This window comes from Bombina bombina, chromosome 3 (genome assembly GCF_027579735.1).
Source record: "Bombina bombina isolate aBomBom1 chromosome 3, aBomBom1.pri, whole genome shotgun sequence".
Lineage (NCBI taxonomy): Eukaryota > Metazoa > Chordata > Amphibia > Anura > Bombinatoridae > Bombina > Bombina bombina.
Genome location: NC_069501.1, coordinates 972,606,601 through 972,623,782, shown reverse-complemented (window position 1 = coordinate 972,623,782; position 17,182 = coordinate 972,606,601). Strand labels below are relative to the sequence as shown.

Here is a 17,182-nt window from a genome sequence, read left to right as displayed (position 1 = left end):
AGTCACCGCATCTGGCCAAATGGGAAAGCTCAGGCACCACGTCAAGGTCCTTTCCTTAGCCTGAGTCCCTAACACAGGCACACCATCATGCGAGCTCACAAAGCTAAACAAACTGAGAACAAAGAAGGGGTGCACAGGTGGCTGTAATCACCCATAGAAAATACAAAACATTGAAGGGAACTGCACTCCAAGACCGGATCAGGTACAAATCCTGTGACTCAGTAACATCCAGCCCTGGGTGCTAAATAGCACTCCAAAAAAACTGTGATGTCACCAGAGCCACAGGCAGTTAACCCCAGTCCGGAATGGGTGCAAGAACCAAGGGAGATTACAAATAAAAAGTAATACAACACATAGAAACACCCAGCACTCACCAGCTAGCTCACAACTAAGATAAAAGCTATTTAGCACTCAGGGCTGGATGTTACTGAGTCACAGGATTTGTACCTGATCCGGTCTTGGAGTGCAGTTCCCTTCCATGTTTTGTATTTTCTATGGGTGATTACAGCCACCTGTGCACCCCTTCTTTGTTCTCAGTTTGTTTAGCTTTGTGAGCTCGCATGATGGTGTGCCTGTGTTAGGGACTCAGGCTAAGGAAAGGACCTTAACGTGGTGCCTGAGCTTTCCCATTTGGCCAGATGCGGTGACTAACCTTTCCAGTTGTGATTTTATCTTAGCTGTGAGCTAGCTGGTGAGTGCTGGGTGTTTCTATGTGTTGTATTACTTTTTATTTGTAATCTCCCTTGGTTCTTGCACCCATTCCGGACTGGGGTTAACTGCCTGTGGCTCTGGTGACATCACAGCTTTTTTGGAGTGCTATTTAGCACCCAGGGCTGGATGTTACTGAGTCACAGGATTTGTACCTGATCCGGTCTTGGAGTGCAGTTCCCTTCCATGTTTTGTATTTTCTATGGGTGATTACAGCCACCTGTGCACCCCTTCTTTGTTCTCAGTTTGTTTAGCTTTGTGAGCTCGCATGATGGTGTGCCTGTGTTAGGGACTCAGGCTAAGGAAAGGACCTTGACGTGGTGCCTGAGCTTTCCCATTTGGCCAGATGCGGTGACTAACCTTTCCAGTTGTGATTTTATCTTAGCTGTGAGCTAGCTGGTGAGTGCTGGGTGTTTCTATGTGTTGTATTACTTTTTATTTGTAATCTCCCTTGGTTCTTGCACCCATTCCGGACTGGGGTTAACTGCCTGTGGCTCTGGTGACATCACAGCTTTTTTGGAGTGCTATTTAGCACCCAGGGTTGGATGTTACTGAGTCACAGGATTTGTACCTGATCCGGTCTTGGAGTGCAGTTCCCTTCCATGTTTTGTATTTTCTATGGGTGATTACAGCCACCTGTGCACCCCTTCTTTGTTCTCAGTTTGTTTAGCTTTGTGAGCTCGCATGATGGTGTGCCTGTGTTAGGGACTCAGGCTAAGGAAAGGACCTTGACGTGGTGCCTGAGCTTTCCCATTTGGCCAGATGCGGTGACTATCCTTTCCAGTTGTGATTTTATCTTAGCTGTGAGCTAGCTGGTGAGTGCTGGGTGTTTCTATGTGTTGTATTACTTTTTATTTGTAATCTCCCTTGGTTCTTGCACCCATTCCGGACTGGGGTTAACTGCCTGTGGCTCTGGTGACATCACAGCTTTTTTGGAGTGCTATTTAGCACCCAGGGCTGGATGTTACTGAGTCACAGGATTTGTACCTGATCCGGTCTTGGAGTGCAGTTCCTTTCCATGTTTTGTATTTTCTATGGGTGATTACAGCCACCTGTGCACCCCTTCTTTGTTCTCAGTTTGTTTAGCTTTGTGAGCTCGCATGATGGTGTGCCTGTGTTAGGGACTCAGGCTAAGGAAAGGACCTTGACGTGGTGCCTGAGCTTTCCCATTTGGCCAGATGCGGTGACTAACCTTTCCAGTTGTGATTTTATCTTAGCTGTGAGCTAGCTGGTGAGTGCTGGGTGTTTCTATGTGTTGTATTACTTTTTATTTGTAATCTCCCTTGGTTCTTGCACCCATTCCGGACTGGGGTTAACTGCCTGTGCCTCAGGTTTAGTGCAGTTGGGTTAGCACGGTCTCTGGTTAGTGCGCAAGCAATAACCAATGTTTTTTTAGTGTGCCCCATAGAAGTCTATAGGAAAAGGAATTTAGTGAGGTCACAATATCCAAAGTCCTTAAGTTAGAGAGCCTAAGTCTTTCCCTCTTTTGCTAAAATTTTACTTTAGACTTGCGAAAAGTTAGCGTGCAAGCGAAAACATTTTTAGTGCGCCATTTGTAATTTGTAATTCCAATAGTCTGTATAGACAATCATATAATATAATAACTACATAAGAATAGGAAAACTTGCATAAAATTGGAGATCCACAAACATATAATTAATCCACTCCTCTAAGTCTGTCCAGATTAGTAGGCAAAACAGTCTGGTCAGACTTAGTAGAGAGGACTAACTATCAGCCAGATTAGGAGTTTTGCGTTATGAGCGGCTCGGTACTAACTTGCAAGTTATTTCCACCGCTCACCTCCCTATAGTGCTGATATTACAGGTTTGCAAAAACCTGGCGTTAGCAGGCAATATGGCAGCGTTGAGCTCCATACCGCACACAAATACCAGCTCTGCTTTGAGCTGGTTTAACGTGCTCGTGCACGATTTCCCCATAGACATCAATGGGGAGAGATGGCTAAAAAAAATAAAAAAAATACCTGCAATAAAGGAGCGTAAAGCTCCGTAATGCAGCCCCATTGATTCCTATGGGGAAAGAAAATTTATGTCTACACCTAACATAAACACTTATTAAACCCTAATCTGCCGCCCCGACATCGCTGCCACCTACATTACACTTATTAACCCCTAATCTGCTATACTAAAGTTATTAACCCCTAAACCTAACCCTAACGTAACCCTAACACCACTAACTTTAACATAATTAAAATAAATCTAAATAAAAATTACAATTAATACCTAAATAATTCCTAATTAAAACTAAATACTTACCTGTAAAATAAACCCTAACCTAGCTACAATATAAGTAATAGTTACATTGTATCTAGCTTATGTTTTATTTTAAGCTAAGTTTGTATTTATTTTAACTAGGTAGACTAGTTAGTAAATAGTTATTAACTATTTACTAGCTACCTAGTTAAAATAAATACAAATTTACCTGTAAAATAAAACCTAACCTGTCTTATAGTAACACCTAACATTACACTACAATTAAATCAATTACATTAAATACAATTAACTAAATTACAAAAAAAAATAAACACTAAATTACACAAGATAAAACAAATTATCAAATATTTAAACTAATTACACCTAATCTAATAGCCCTATCAAAATAAAAAAGCCCCCCCAAAATAAAAAACCCTAGCCTAAACTAAACTGCCAATAGCTCTTAAAAGGGCCTTTAAGGGACGTCATCCAAGATGGCGTCCCTTGAATTCCGATTGGCTGATAGAATTCTATTAAAGGTGAAAATTGGAACACCAATAGAATGCAAGCTCAATCCTATTGGCTGATTGGATCAGCCAATAGGATTAAAGCTCAATCCTATTGGCTGATTGCATCAGCCAATAGGATTTTTTCACCTTTAATTCCGATTGGCTGATAGAATTCTATCAGCCAATCGGAATTCAAGGGACGCCATCTTGGATGACGTCCCTTAAAGGAACCTTCATTCTTCAACAGAAGAGGATGCTCCGTGCCGGATGTCTTGAAGATGGAGCCGCTCCACGTCTGAAGGATGAAGATAGAAGATGCCGTCTGGATGAAGACTTATGCCTGTCTGGAGGACGACTTCTTGCCGCTTGGATGAAGACTTCTCCCGGCTTCGTTGAGGACTTCTGCCCACTTGGATGAAAACTTCTCCCGGCTTGATGAGGATGAATGTCCGGTCTTCAAAAACTGTAAGTGGATCTGCAGGGGTTAGTGTTAAGTTTTTTTTAAGGGTTTATTGGGTTGGTTTTATTTTTAGCTTAGGGATTGGGCAAAGAAACAGAGCTAAATGCTCTTTTAAGGGCAATGCCCATCCAAATGCCCTTTTCAGGGCAATGGGGAGCTTAGGTTTTTTAGATAGGATTTTATTTGGGGGGTTTGGTTGTGTAGGTGGTTGGTTTTACTATTGGGTGGTTGTTTGTATTTTTTTCACAGTTAAAAGAGCTGATTTCTTTGGGGCAATGCCCCGCAAAAGGCCCTTTTAAGGGCTATTGACAGTTTAGTTTAGGCTAGGGTTTTTTTATTTTGGGGGGGCTTTTTCATTTTGATAGGGCTATTAGATAAGGTGTTATTAGTTTAAATATTTTATCATTTCTTTTTTATTTTGTGTAATTTAGTGTTTATTTTTTTTCAACATTTAGTTAATTGTATTTAATTAATGTAATTGATTTAATTGTAGTGTAATGTTAGGTGTTTGTGTAAGACAGGTTAGGTTTTATTTTACAGGTAAATTTGTATTTATTTTAACTAGGTAGCTAATCTACCTAGTTAAAATAATTACAAACTTAGCTGTGAATTAAAAATTAAACCTAAGCTAGCTACAATGTAACTATTAGTTATATTGTAGCTAGGTTAGGGTTTATTTTACAGGTAAGTATTTAGTTTTAAATAGGAATTATTTAGGTATTAATTGTAATTTTTATTTTAATTATGTTAAAGTTAGTGGTGTTAGGGTTGGGTAACTTTACGGTTAGGGTTAGGTTTAGGGGTTAATAACTTTAGGCAGCAGGGACGTGCAGTCATAGGAGGCAGGGCCTCCCCTGCCATATTGTGCAAACTTTAATTAAATTTTAATAAATAAATACAATTAAAAAAAAATCTCAAAAAAAAAAAATCACCATTTTTTTCCCTCCCACCGCTTCTCTCCATAGCACTACATGGGTCATAGGAAAATATGTGCTGGAGCACCACCTGTGTGCTGTCAAGATATCAGCACACAAAATTGAGTCCAATAGGAGGCATCCCTCTTAATGCCTCCTAGCAAGGGAGCCAATCAGAGATGGTCATGTTCTCCTGGTGATTGACAGCACCAGGAGAACGTGACCAGCGATGTTTGACTCCCTGCGCATGGGCAAAGCAAGGACCACTGGCGGGAAGAGTAGAGAGACTGCTGTGCATCCACTCCTGTTGTCCTGAGCAGCCTTCAACTTCTCAGCTAGAGGAAATATCAACAGCTGCTGCCTTGGTCCCTGCCTGAGGAACCGTCCTACAGGGAACACTGCTGGCAGTCAGTGGAGTACTCTGGGACGGGGGAGAACCGGGACACTGTGCAAGACTACAGCTATTGAGGCGAGGAGGTAATGGATAAGAGTTGCTGACTTGAGTAAGGGGTTAATAAAGATCATCCACCGTTCCCTCTCCTGAAGCTGGCACACTAGAAATAAGTTTTAAAAAAAACCTGTGCTCCTACAAATAACCAATGTCCCTGTGCTATTAGTGCAACAGCTGAACTACAACAGTAGTCTAGCAGCAGTGCTAATAGTGCAGCGACATTAGGGGATGCCGGTTGTGCTACATCTGTTTTAATTTAAATGTTATTACTAGTGCTGAGCACTGCTGGGGGGTTTTTGTCCCCAGATAGTAGCTTTTGGGGGTATAATGTTCCCAGCCACTGCTTCCTCTTAAACTACTGGGCTGATTCTGAGCAAGCTGCAGCTTCTCTCACTAAAGCCAGTCCCCTCCCTTTCCTCCCGGAGCACAGTGCAGTCAGCCTCTAACATAAGGCAGAAAACGGACAGCAGCTTAATTTATAGCCTTAAATCTGACAGTGAACCTAGGTAAGAGGGCAATAAGGGTGCTGCACAAAGTATGGTCTGCTCAGTTTCTTTCATGTGCACTGCGATGGGGGCTGAGCAGGATTGTAACCAGGCTCTTTACTACAGTTCCCCAGCACAGCACAACACTGCTTTGTTTTAACCCCTAGTGTGTTAATATGCTATGCTGGCCAGCTTTGATATTTCTCATTTTCACCATGCTCTAATATTGCATGGTTTATCTCTAAAATGTGTAATAAGCCTCTTTCAGCTCTGTGTGCATTATAAAACTGATATTTCCTTGTGTACCACTACCCTTCCTTAAAGAGACAATAAACAACATATATATATTATTTATTGCACTGTAATAATATAGATATATTGCTTATTGTCCCTTTTAAATATGAGTACACAAGGAAATTGTTTTAGAATCTACACAGAGCAGAAAGAGGCTTATTACACTTTTTAGAGCTTAAACCATGCATTTAAAATCAGAGCATGGTGAAAATGAGAAATATCAAAGCTGGCCAGATATCTTAAACTGTCTTAATCAGATTTATTAATCATTGTTCATGTAGATATTTTGGATGTTTATAGGAATCATGCAGCATATATATCACTCAGATGTGCCAATTGCCAAGATAGCATATTGCCTGAACAAATGCCATGGAATTTACTATATTATAAGTGTTAGTAGATTTACAAACCAAGTACAATTACATATACATTATTTACTGCATAGTTGCATATTGTATTTCCAGTGAGTTAGAAATCCTGGCTTCAATAATGCATTTTTCCCAACAGTGACTTGCTTTTAATGCTTATGCTATTGAAGGAACATTGCTACTTTTGTCAGAGTTTGTCTTTCCTATGCAAGTATGCAGGTCTTACTGGCAACTCCCTGGCTGAGGGGAGCTCAGTTTGTGGAGGTTTAGCAGGTACTATTTTCATTATAAATGTGCTGCCTTTTTGACAGCAGGTTAGTTTCTCAAAACTTTTGATGGTTATTAGCTGGTAATAGCCTTTCCTCTCATAGTTTGAAGGAGATATTATACAACCATGGCCTGCTTCTGACTTAGTGGGGGGAAGGTGAAGGGAAATATTGCCTTATTTCCTTTTCTCCTTCTTTCTTTCTCTCTCTCTTTTTCTCTCTCTCTTTCCTTCTTTCTTTCTCAGATTCCTATGCATTGTGTGTCATATAGTTATGATATGGTACTACATTCCTGTTTTAGGAAACTAAAAAAAAGAAAAACATTTTTTTTTTTTTTCAAAGGAATTATTGCAAAGAATAATGCTGAACTTAAGCTCAGTGAATTGGTTGGTAAACAAGTCCTGTGTTTTCTAGGGGAATTCAGTATCAGTTCAAAGTAAGCTTCTAAAACAAGTTATATGGCATTTCATGCCCTCAGACTGGTCAGCTTTAAGTGTAATATACTGTATATTAGGTTTATGGTGGAAATGAATGCACCCCTAAAGCAGAGCCCTGGTTAAATACAGGAAACTAAAACCTCTGGGATATTCTGTCCACTTCCTATTTGTTGTGGAATGAAGATATAACCAGTTTTTAAATAATTCCAAATGTACTTGCATTTGGGCTTTGCTGAATGCAAAGAAAGTCTCCCCACTAACCAAAGCAGATAGAAAAATATCAAATTTGATCAGAAAAACTTCTCCCTCCATTTTAACAGTTCTACAAATACAAATAAGATCAATCCTCAATACATAGGTTAAGGGGAAAATCACTATAAATTTCCATTTAGAAATATGGTTGATAAAAAAAATCCCTGATTAGAACTAACTCCTATGTCTATAATGAAAATATGGCTGGAGTGTATCCTGCAATTATGACCCTGCAATATATAGCACTGTGTGTGTATGTTTATATACTGTAAATATATATATTGCTGCATATCCTTCAACAAAATATACCAAAAGAATGAAGCAAATTTAATATTAGCAGTTAATTCGACCTGCAACCTGCCAATTTAACCGTAAATTTAAGCTGCCTCTGTTGGGTTCATATATGTGCCTCACTAGCCTCTGACGTCACTGCACGTCACTGTTAGGCAGGCGTTGGCGATGTTGGGGGCGGCAGATTAGGGGTGTTTAGACTCAGGGTTTATGTTAGAGTGTTAGGTGTAAACATAACTTTTCTTTCCCCATAGAAATCAATTTTTCAAGAATTCTTTAAAAAGGCCCCAATATAGGGACAAAACACATTCGGCTAGATTTAGAGTTTTGTCAGTAAAGACCCGCGTAGCTAACGCTGCTTTTTTTCCCAATGCACCCTTCCAACAACGCTGGTATTTAGAGTTGTCTGAGGGGCTGCGTTTGGCTCAAAAAAGGGTGCGTTGAGCCTAATGTAGCTCCACTTCAACCCTCAATACCAGCGTTGCTTACGGTAGCGGTAAGCTGGGAAAACGTGCTCGTGGCTGCGTTACGGAGCTTTACGCTCCTTTATTGCAGGTGTTAGGTTTTATTTTAGCCGACTCTCCCCATTGATGTCTATGGGGAAATCGTGCACGAGCACATAAAACCAGCTCAAAGCAGCGCTGGTATTTGTGTGCGGTATGGAGCTCAATGCTGCAATATTGCCCGCTAATGCCGGGTTTTTGCAAACCTGTAATAGCAGCGCTATAGGTAGGTGAGCGGTGGAAATAACTTGCAAGTTAGTACCGAGCCGCTCATAACGTAAAACTCGTAATCTGGCCGTAAGATCTGTACAAGTATTAGATTGTTGCACTTTCACAAGAAAAAAAAAGAGCTGAATGCCGCAAGTAGCCGACTTCTTCCATATTTGGCACTTAAGGAAACTGACAAACGAACATGTCTAATTTTTATTGTGTGATGCTGCTTAATAAAACTGTGCTTGTTGAGGCTTTTTCCGCAACAGCAATAGAGCTGCGATAGTTGCCTTAATCAGCAAATAAGCAACTTAGCATTAGTCTAATAGCTGATCTTTATAATGTATGTGCAGTGCAATTTCTTCATGCACCTTTAATTTAAACCCTACCTTGCTTTCTGCTCTTGTTTCAGTCGGATGGCCTCTAGCCTCTGGGGGCTTGGAATAAAGGCGATGTCCCCCCCTTCTTTTACTAGCCGCCCGATCCACCAGTCATTGTTGTATTTCTGTAAGACAAATATACCATGATGCAAAATGTAAGATTCCACTGCTGGTGCTATCATATAGGAATATGTTTAGACATGCTGCTGTAATTTAAAGGGACAGTAAAGTTAAAATTCAACTTTTATGCTTTAGACACAAAATGCAGTTAAAACAAGAAGTTCAAATTTACTTATGTTAGCAAATTTGCTTTGATTTTTATTTTTTGCAATCCTTTTCTAAATAGTAAGCTTAAATAGGTGCATAGGATCTCAGGAGCATTTTTGTAACAATTCTGAAATAGTACTCTTTATCTAAACCATAAACGCATATACTCATTTTATTCATCAGTAGTCACAGTAGTCATAGCTCAACTCCGTTTTTAATGTGTATTATTTATAGTTAATAAATTGATGTGATTTGTTTCTTGTATACATATATTTAAGTGCTTACACTTAAGCCTTTACATTTTTAGGCGCTCCCTATTTCTTTACATTTAATCTTTTTTATATTCGATAAGGAGATCTTTTGGGGAGTTTGTGTTGTCACACTAGTTGGTGCGGAAATATAATAGATTTATTAGTCTCTGTGATTGATCTGATCACTGGAGGACTGACAGCTTCCTTAGGGGTCATGATTAAGTTTTAGCACCAGGGCTCTGGAAAACAATACCAGAGGATGGCTATAAAATCTTCAGCATTTACTGGACCTTTAGGCTTGAGCCCTGAACATGAATATGAAGAACATCAATCACATTGTGCGTATGAAAAAAAGGAGTTGGTAAAGATCTGGTCTGACCAAACAAGAACAGAGGACAGGGGACACAGTACAAGAGCATAGTATCATAGTAACAAGGTTTTTAACTCAGAGAAATAGGTTGTCTAACTTATTTGCCTGAACGTAGATAGTACCTTTTATCATCTAGCTTAAAGGGTCATGATATCCAAATGTTGAAGCACTTGAAAGTGATGCAGCAAAGCTGTAAAAAGCTGACTAGAAAATTTCACCTGAACAGCTCTATGTAAAAAAGAAAGATATTTTACCTCAAAATGTCCTAAGTATTCAAACCCCATAGCAAAGGACTTTAAGCAGCAAATCAGTATGTCTGTCCCGGGACAGGCAAGGGAGTGAGCTTTGTGCACACTAATGTTATTTCCCTATTCAGTTTAAGGAAGTTCACTATGAAATCTCACAAGCGTTAAGTGAAATCTCATGAGATCACAGTAAATGAGTTTATAACCTCAGCACTGCTGATGCTGATTGGCTGCTGTTCATTTCTTCATTTTTTTAAAAAAAATATTTTAACTGCAGCTGGGCAGCAGCTGAAGTATAACGTTTTACACAGGACTTACTCTGGTATGCTGAGGACAATCTTCTTTTTTACATAGAGATACTCATGTGATATTTTCCTGTCAGCCTTTTACAGTTGTACTGCATCAGTTTCAAGTGATTTAGCATACGAGTATTATGTCCCTTTAAATCCATCTAAATGATATCTTAATAGCTATAGAAGATACCAATACACAATATTCAACATACCGTTTTGTGTGCATTTATATGTGAGCATTATACTGAAAGGTGCTGTCATGAAAGGTAGGGGTTGAGGTATTTTTAGCAGATCAACAGACTCTGAAAAAAAGTAATCTGACTCAGCTTCCTATATAAATGAATCAGTAAAAAGAGGTTAACAATTATCAGGTAGCATATGCATGTAAACTCTACACATGTTATGCACTAACAAGCTACATAATGATATATCCGAGGGAACAGTGAGTTGGTATTCTCAAATCTGTAATCATAACCTAGGTATCCTCATAGTATTTGAAACAGAAATTCGGTGATTAAATTTTCCTACAACAAAGTTTATGCTTGCTTGGTCAGTAAACTGGTGGAAGCCTACAAAAACTGGGTAGACAGAATGATAGATAGATAGATAAAAGATAGATTTGAAAACAAATATATTGGCTAAATACTTGAAATATAAAGTTCTAGAACTGACTAAATTTAACTTTGAAAACAGCTTGTTGCAGGCACTTGCGTTGATCAGCTGAGCAAAAACAAAGTAAGCTTTATTTTGTTGTTGATTGTATTGGATGAGAACACAAATCCTGTCTAATTACTTACATTTAAACCTTTTTCACCAAATTTAGCAGGTTAAAGAGTCTAAATAAGAACACTGAAAGGTGAATGTATCAAGGTGCAATAAATACAAAATATGTGCCATGTTACATACAGTGATTTTTGTTAAACACAACTGTGTTTGTGTGTTCTCTCGTGTCACAGATGGAACTGCAGGATAACAGGGATGACAAACGTTTATTGATGAGAGAGGCTTAATGAAGAACACGGGCATACTGAGGGCCTAATGATGAAAAACTCGCCTCCATGGAGAGAAATCACACAAACTCTATCTTATACCTTATATTGTAATATAGGGATCTTTCCTACACATACAGAACCCTATATAGTGAGATAACATCTCTTAAAGTAAAATTTGTGTGTTCTAAAAAATTTTAAGGGCCCTTGCCATACTGGCAAGGCTTCTTATATTATCTCATCTGAAGGGAGAGCATTAGATCATTGAGCCCAAGTAAGAGATGTGTTTTCTGGAGTAAAAGAAAAGGTAAAGGGGTATATTTATCAAGCTCCGTATGGAGCTTGATGCCCCGTGTTTGAAACAGAAGTTATGAAGCAGTGGTCTAAAGACCACTGCTCCATAACCTGTCAGCCTGCTCTGAGGCAGCGGACAGAAAGAAATCAACCCGATCGAATACTATCGGGTTGTTTGACACCCCCTGCTAGCGGCCGATTGGCTGCGAATCTGCAGGGGGCGGCATTGCACCAGCAGTTCACAAGATATCAATGTGCAGTGGACATGATCCGCAATATCGGATCATGTCCGCTCGCATCATAATAAATAGGCCCCAAAGTGTGTTTTAGGTAAACTGTCAAAAATGGGACAATCTATTTAATTCAAGGGTGACAACTATCCTAACTACCTAACTGGGCAGCTGAATAGACTATTGAAAATTCTAAACAAAATGCCATGCATAATGCTTAAAATGTATAATATATTTAGTTTATGAACTAAATACGATTTAAAAGGTATCACAATTTAAAATGTTAAATGATTATTATCTTTTCATTATCCTGTAATTTAATTATTTGATATTTTGAGCTGCATTTTTTCAGTTCCAAAACTAACTAAAATGCGTGTGTCATCTCAACTACTGGCTTTGGATTGGCTGTCAGAGCCATTCATTTTGCCACTTGAATGTTAGTTCAGAATATCAAAATACCAAAATGTTTGCATCACATTTTTTACGTGTTTTTAACACCATAGGGAGGGTTCTAATGTAATTCTACTGTGTGCTATTGGGAAGCGGTTACCGTATTTCATTGATGACCTGCCCATAAGTAGAAGTTCTTTATATGCTCTCTATGTTACATTTGCTCTTACCTCTTTGATATGTAGAAAATCTTTGGCTTCAAAATTAATTGCAGCTCCCTGAACTGGACACTCCTCATCCAACGCTCCACAGTAACTGACATTGGTTCGTACAGCAAACGCTACTGGCTTGAGCTAAAGAAGACATATGGTAGACATTAGGAACAAATATACTGATATCTCGATCTAGAATCAATAAAGTATAGCTTTCTCTTCACTATCCAATTAAACTAAATTATGGCAAACATTAGTATATAACTATAACAGAGTTTCTTGAATTTAGGTTAGATTTACAGGATATCTGAATTTTGGGGTTTTCTAATTTAGCCGCCTATTCCAAGGTAATCCTGAAAATCTGGTCTGCTTCTGGCTTCTGAGAACTGGAACACCATACACTACAGTTTTTCGGACCATTTTTAACTGCCACTTACTGGAAATTAAGATCTAAAACTGTTAAATGCCTAATTTCTATTTAAAACAATATGGGGCCTATCTATCAAGCTCCGGATAGAGCTTGAGGCCCCGTGTTTCTGGCGAGCCTGCTCCATAACCTGTCCACCTGCTCTGAGCAGGCAGACAGACATCGCCGCAATTCAACCAGATCGAGTACGATCGGATTGATTGACACCTCCCTGCTGGCGGCCGATTTCTCCTTATAGCCACGTTGTAGAAATCTATTTTTCATTTCTGTTAACTGTATCTGGGCTTGGGACGTCTTCCTGTTGTTGTGTTCAACCCTTTTGAATTGGGAATATTGGCAAAGCATTTTTTAAGAAAGGAGGATGACAGCTTGTTGCATTCAATAAGGAGTTTCTATCTGTCTCCTTTCTGAATAATGTAGTGCATAATTTACCTTCCTTCATATTGAACCTTTAGGTCTGGAGTTCTGCTTCTGTTCCACCCCATAACAGGAATGCATCATCAAAATACCTCTTAAAGTATTCAACTTGATGATGTTTTAATAAACTGGTACCAAACTCTTCAAATTCGGCCATATAAAGGTTGGCGTACAATGGGGCCACATTTGACCCCATCGTCATTCCCATAAGCTGTAAATAAAAGTTTTTTTCGAATGTGAAGTAGTTCCTTGTCAGGCACATCTCAAGTAACTCCAGAATTAGCTCCACTGGAGGTTCCACATAGGAGTAACGATTTAGCTGTTTTTGAATAGCCATCAGCCCCAGATCATGTGGTATTATGGTGTACAAACTCACCACATCGAGTGTCACCAGTATTAGTGGTTCTTTAATTGTCGGGAAAAGTTTCATCTCCTTGATCAAACTCACAGAGTCCAATAGAAAAGATGGCATATTACGCCCCAGTGGTTGGAGAATGCTAACAAGGTATGTGGCAATAGGTTGCAATAGTGAATCAATGGAAGACACTATCGGCCTACCTGGGGGACAAGTAGGATGTTTATGCACTTTTGGCAAGGTGTAGAACGCCGGGATACAAGGGTACTGTATTTTCATAAAGTAAACCTCATTCTTATCAAGCCACCCTTCGCATAGCCTCATCTAATAATCAATCTGTTTTTTAAAGATCTTCGTAGGATCAATTTTCAGTTGTAATAGAGCTTCTTGCTGATAGTAGGTGTAATCCAAGATCACAAGGGTGCCACCCTTGTCAGCTTCTCTGAAAATGAGATCCTTATTCTTCCTCAATGAATCCAACGTTTTACATTTGTATTTTGTCAGGCTGTTCCGACACTGGGTTTAAGCCTGTGCACAGCTATCATGGGTCTGTTCATCCAGCAGCCTGGCATAGGTTTTAAAGCTAGTATTTGAGCTGGTAGGATCAAAAAGACTCCTCTGTTAAAATTGTATAGGGTCGCCTCTGGTAGTACCAAAGTGTTCCTTCAATCGTAGACTTCTTTCGAATTTCTGTAAATCCACAAACATATCAAAGGGTTGTTGGAAATTAGTGGGAATGAATGATAGACCTTTATTTTATACTTTGGACTTGAGTGGTGACAGTGGGTAAGAACTCAGCTTGATAATAATGTCAGGGGCTACATTCTCCTCAATCTGGGTGGTCTTCCTCTTACCACCCCTCTCCTGACATGTGTCCTGTGCCTCCCAAGTTTTTTAGTGTGCGTGACCACTCCACTCCATTCATTGGTATATCAGAATCAGAGCTATTACCAGATGTATCCATTGTAGTGATATTACATTTTCTGTAATAGCAGGGTCTTCTAGGTCTGGTAAAAGAGTATCCTGTCCATAGCTACAGGACTACCACTTGGATACAACAAGTGAAACCTGTCTGCTACAGATGTGATGGGTGTACCACCTGCAATGGTCTATTAAACACCAAATTCTTTACTCACTCTGGAACTAATAGAACATTTGAGATCCGGCATAGAGTAACCTGCACCACTATGTTCATTTTGTATTTGTTACACTGTCCGTGTGGGTTATTCTATGTCGGAAAAACAGTGGATGACCTCTGAATGCATATGGCCAGTCACCGCACTTCGATTAGAGCTGCCATACAAAATCATGGGTCCGAACAGCCTGTGGCTTGGCATTTTGTGCTGAGTGGCCATACAGTCTCAGATTTGAGGTATGTGATCATAGATCACATCGCCCCTCAGGCTAGATAGAAGTAAAATGCTGTTGCAGTGCGAGTTGAGATGGATATTCAACCTAGGGACTCTGGTGCCCAGGGGATTGAATACACACCTTGATTAGCACTGCTTTCTTTAAATATTCATTTTAACATAACTTGCAATATAGTATAGATGTTCTAATTGTGGGCCATACTTAGGATATGTTACTAGACAGCCATACAGTTTAAGGGATAAATCCCAGGCCCTTGTTTAGAATTCAGTTTCTATGCCCCTCTTATATATGTGTATATACTAGTTTTATAGTGTTTTAGTGTAGATCCTATGCTCTATAATGCGTAATGATGTTGTGAATCTATAATAGATTGTCATGTAGATAGGGTTCCTTTCTTATTGTCGTATGTACCTTTTTGCCTCTATGAAATGTAAAATGTGAATCACTCTAGTTAGATGGTAGATATGTTATTTGTTAGCACTTTAGATATATGCATATTTAGGCTGACAATTATGTAACAAGATATAGATATTGTTAATAGATAAACAATTGGCCATTATACTGAGGACATATAATTGCAAAGATGTCATATTGTAAGGTACACCGCTATGTATTATGTCCTATAATTTGGCCTGTGTCTATTTTGCAGCTGATTTTAGACACGCCGCATCCGGCAACCATGGCAACAAGCCGGCCCTGCGCACACACACATATATATATATATACACATATATATACACACACACACACAAATATACACATACATACATACAGTACATATATATATATATATATATATATATATATATTTATTTCATAGGTAAATAAAAAAAACAAAGGCTATTTCTGTTTAACCAGAGTAATAGTAAAAATGCTAACAATTCCCTGGTACCTTGGGCAAGTTTTTTCTATTTATCATTTCTAAGTTCAATTTCATGTGAGATAGGAATAGACTATTTTCACTAAATGCACCCATATATCTCAGTTCAGTTTGTCTGCCTAGGGATGTGCTTGAAAGTGTGACAAACCATTCTCATAGAAATCATTTTATAGAAATCATTTTATAGTCATTTTATAGAAATAACACAACTGCTACTTGCATGTGTGTGAGAGAGACAGAATTTGTGTCAGTGAGTGTTGTTGTTTTTTAATAATTTTTATTGAGGTTGTACAAAACAATAACAACAGTAAAAGGTACAATGAATAATATAGCAGACATATCTTTAGTTACTGGCAATGTCACTTAGACCTGAAATTAAACATGACTATACTGCAAAATTAACAGGATATAGAAGGACAGGTCATCTCAATTACAACAGGTTTGTACCCAACTGAGTGAATGGAACCTGCTTTTTTAATTTATATAAGCGATGCTTGCACCTCAATTGCTAAAACAGGCCACTCTTGGACCTATGCAAACTGAAAAACTCGGGGAGGTACATTAATGTTCAACACGGTCACTCTTGGACCTGGGAAAATATATAGATAGAGGAAAGATAAAAGATAAACCAAGAGAATAGAGGAAAAAGTATAGCAGGCTAAACAGCATATAGAGAATATAGGTAACTAGGTGTTGATGAGTCTATAATATCTGAACACTATATCCTTCTAATAGTAGGCATAAGATAGGTTTGCAGGTTTATAGATTTATAGGGGCCATTCATAACTGGTATAGTGTGAGTACTGGAATGTCAAAAGCTTGGAGTTGAAGCTTCTATATTATGAGATTAAAACTGGGAGGGGTGCTTAAACATGGTTGGGTCCTAGGAATTTTTGTGGGAATAAAAGAGCTTAATTAGCTAATTATATTACCTGACATGTAAGCTTCTGCTAAACTAGTTCTGTAATAACAACAGCATGCTATATAATTAATGGTTTAAATATAATGTCTCAAGAGATCTTATTAGAACTATATCCTACACACACCAGAATTACCCTATGTACCTTAGTTTACAATGGCTATTTAGGTCCGGGAGGATGGAAATACTAATGGTGATAATAGTATGGAAGTGGAAAGCAAAAAGAAGATAAAAATAAAAGGGTTAAAATGCTTAAATATGGTTAGGTTTCAAGGGTTACTTCAGGGATAAAGGAACTCTGATAACTAATTATGTTTTCTGATGGGTAGGATCATATTATACTGAATCTGTAATAATAGCTGCTAGCTATGTATCTAGTACCCTGAACTTAAAACCACAGAGAGACCGGAATTTAAACTGATGTATTACTGTTTTGAAATATGTAAAATTTCTCAGCATGTCACACTACCTCGGCCGCTGGCAGTGCGGGGGGATGCCGAGTCATTTCCATAGAAGTACATCAATACTGAACCT

At 38.8% G+C, this 17,182-nt stretch overlaps 1 protein-coding gene across 1 annotated transcript in view; it reads right to left on the bottom strand.

The window, feature by feature from the left end:
* The window catches only part of CACNB3 (calcium voltage-gated channel auxiliary subunit beta 3), a 237,108-nt gene that overhangs the window by 192,440 nt on the left and 27,486 nt on the right, over nucleotides 1-17,182 (bottom strand). The window contains exons 3-4 of the mRNA XM_053705503.1: nucleotides 12,298-12,420; nucleotides 8,748-8,863 (exon numbers count right to left, since the gene is read on the bottom strand). Coding sequence (XP_053561478.1) covers nucleotides 8,748-8,863; nucleotides 12,298-12,420 — 239 coding nt within the window. The remainder of the gene's footprint in view (nucleotides 1-8,747; nucleotides 8,864-12,297; nucleotides 12,421-17,182) is intronic.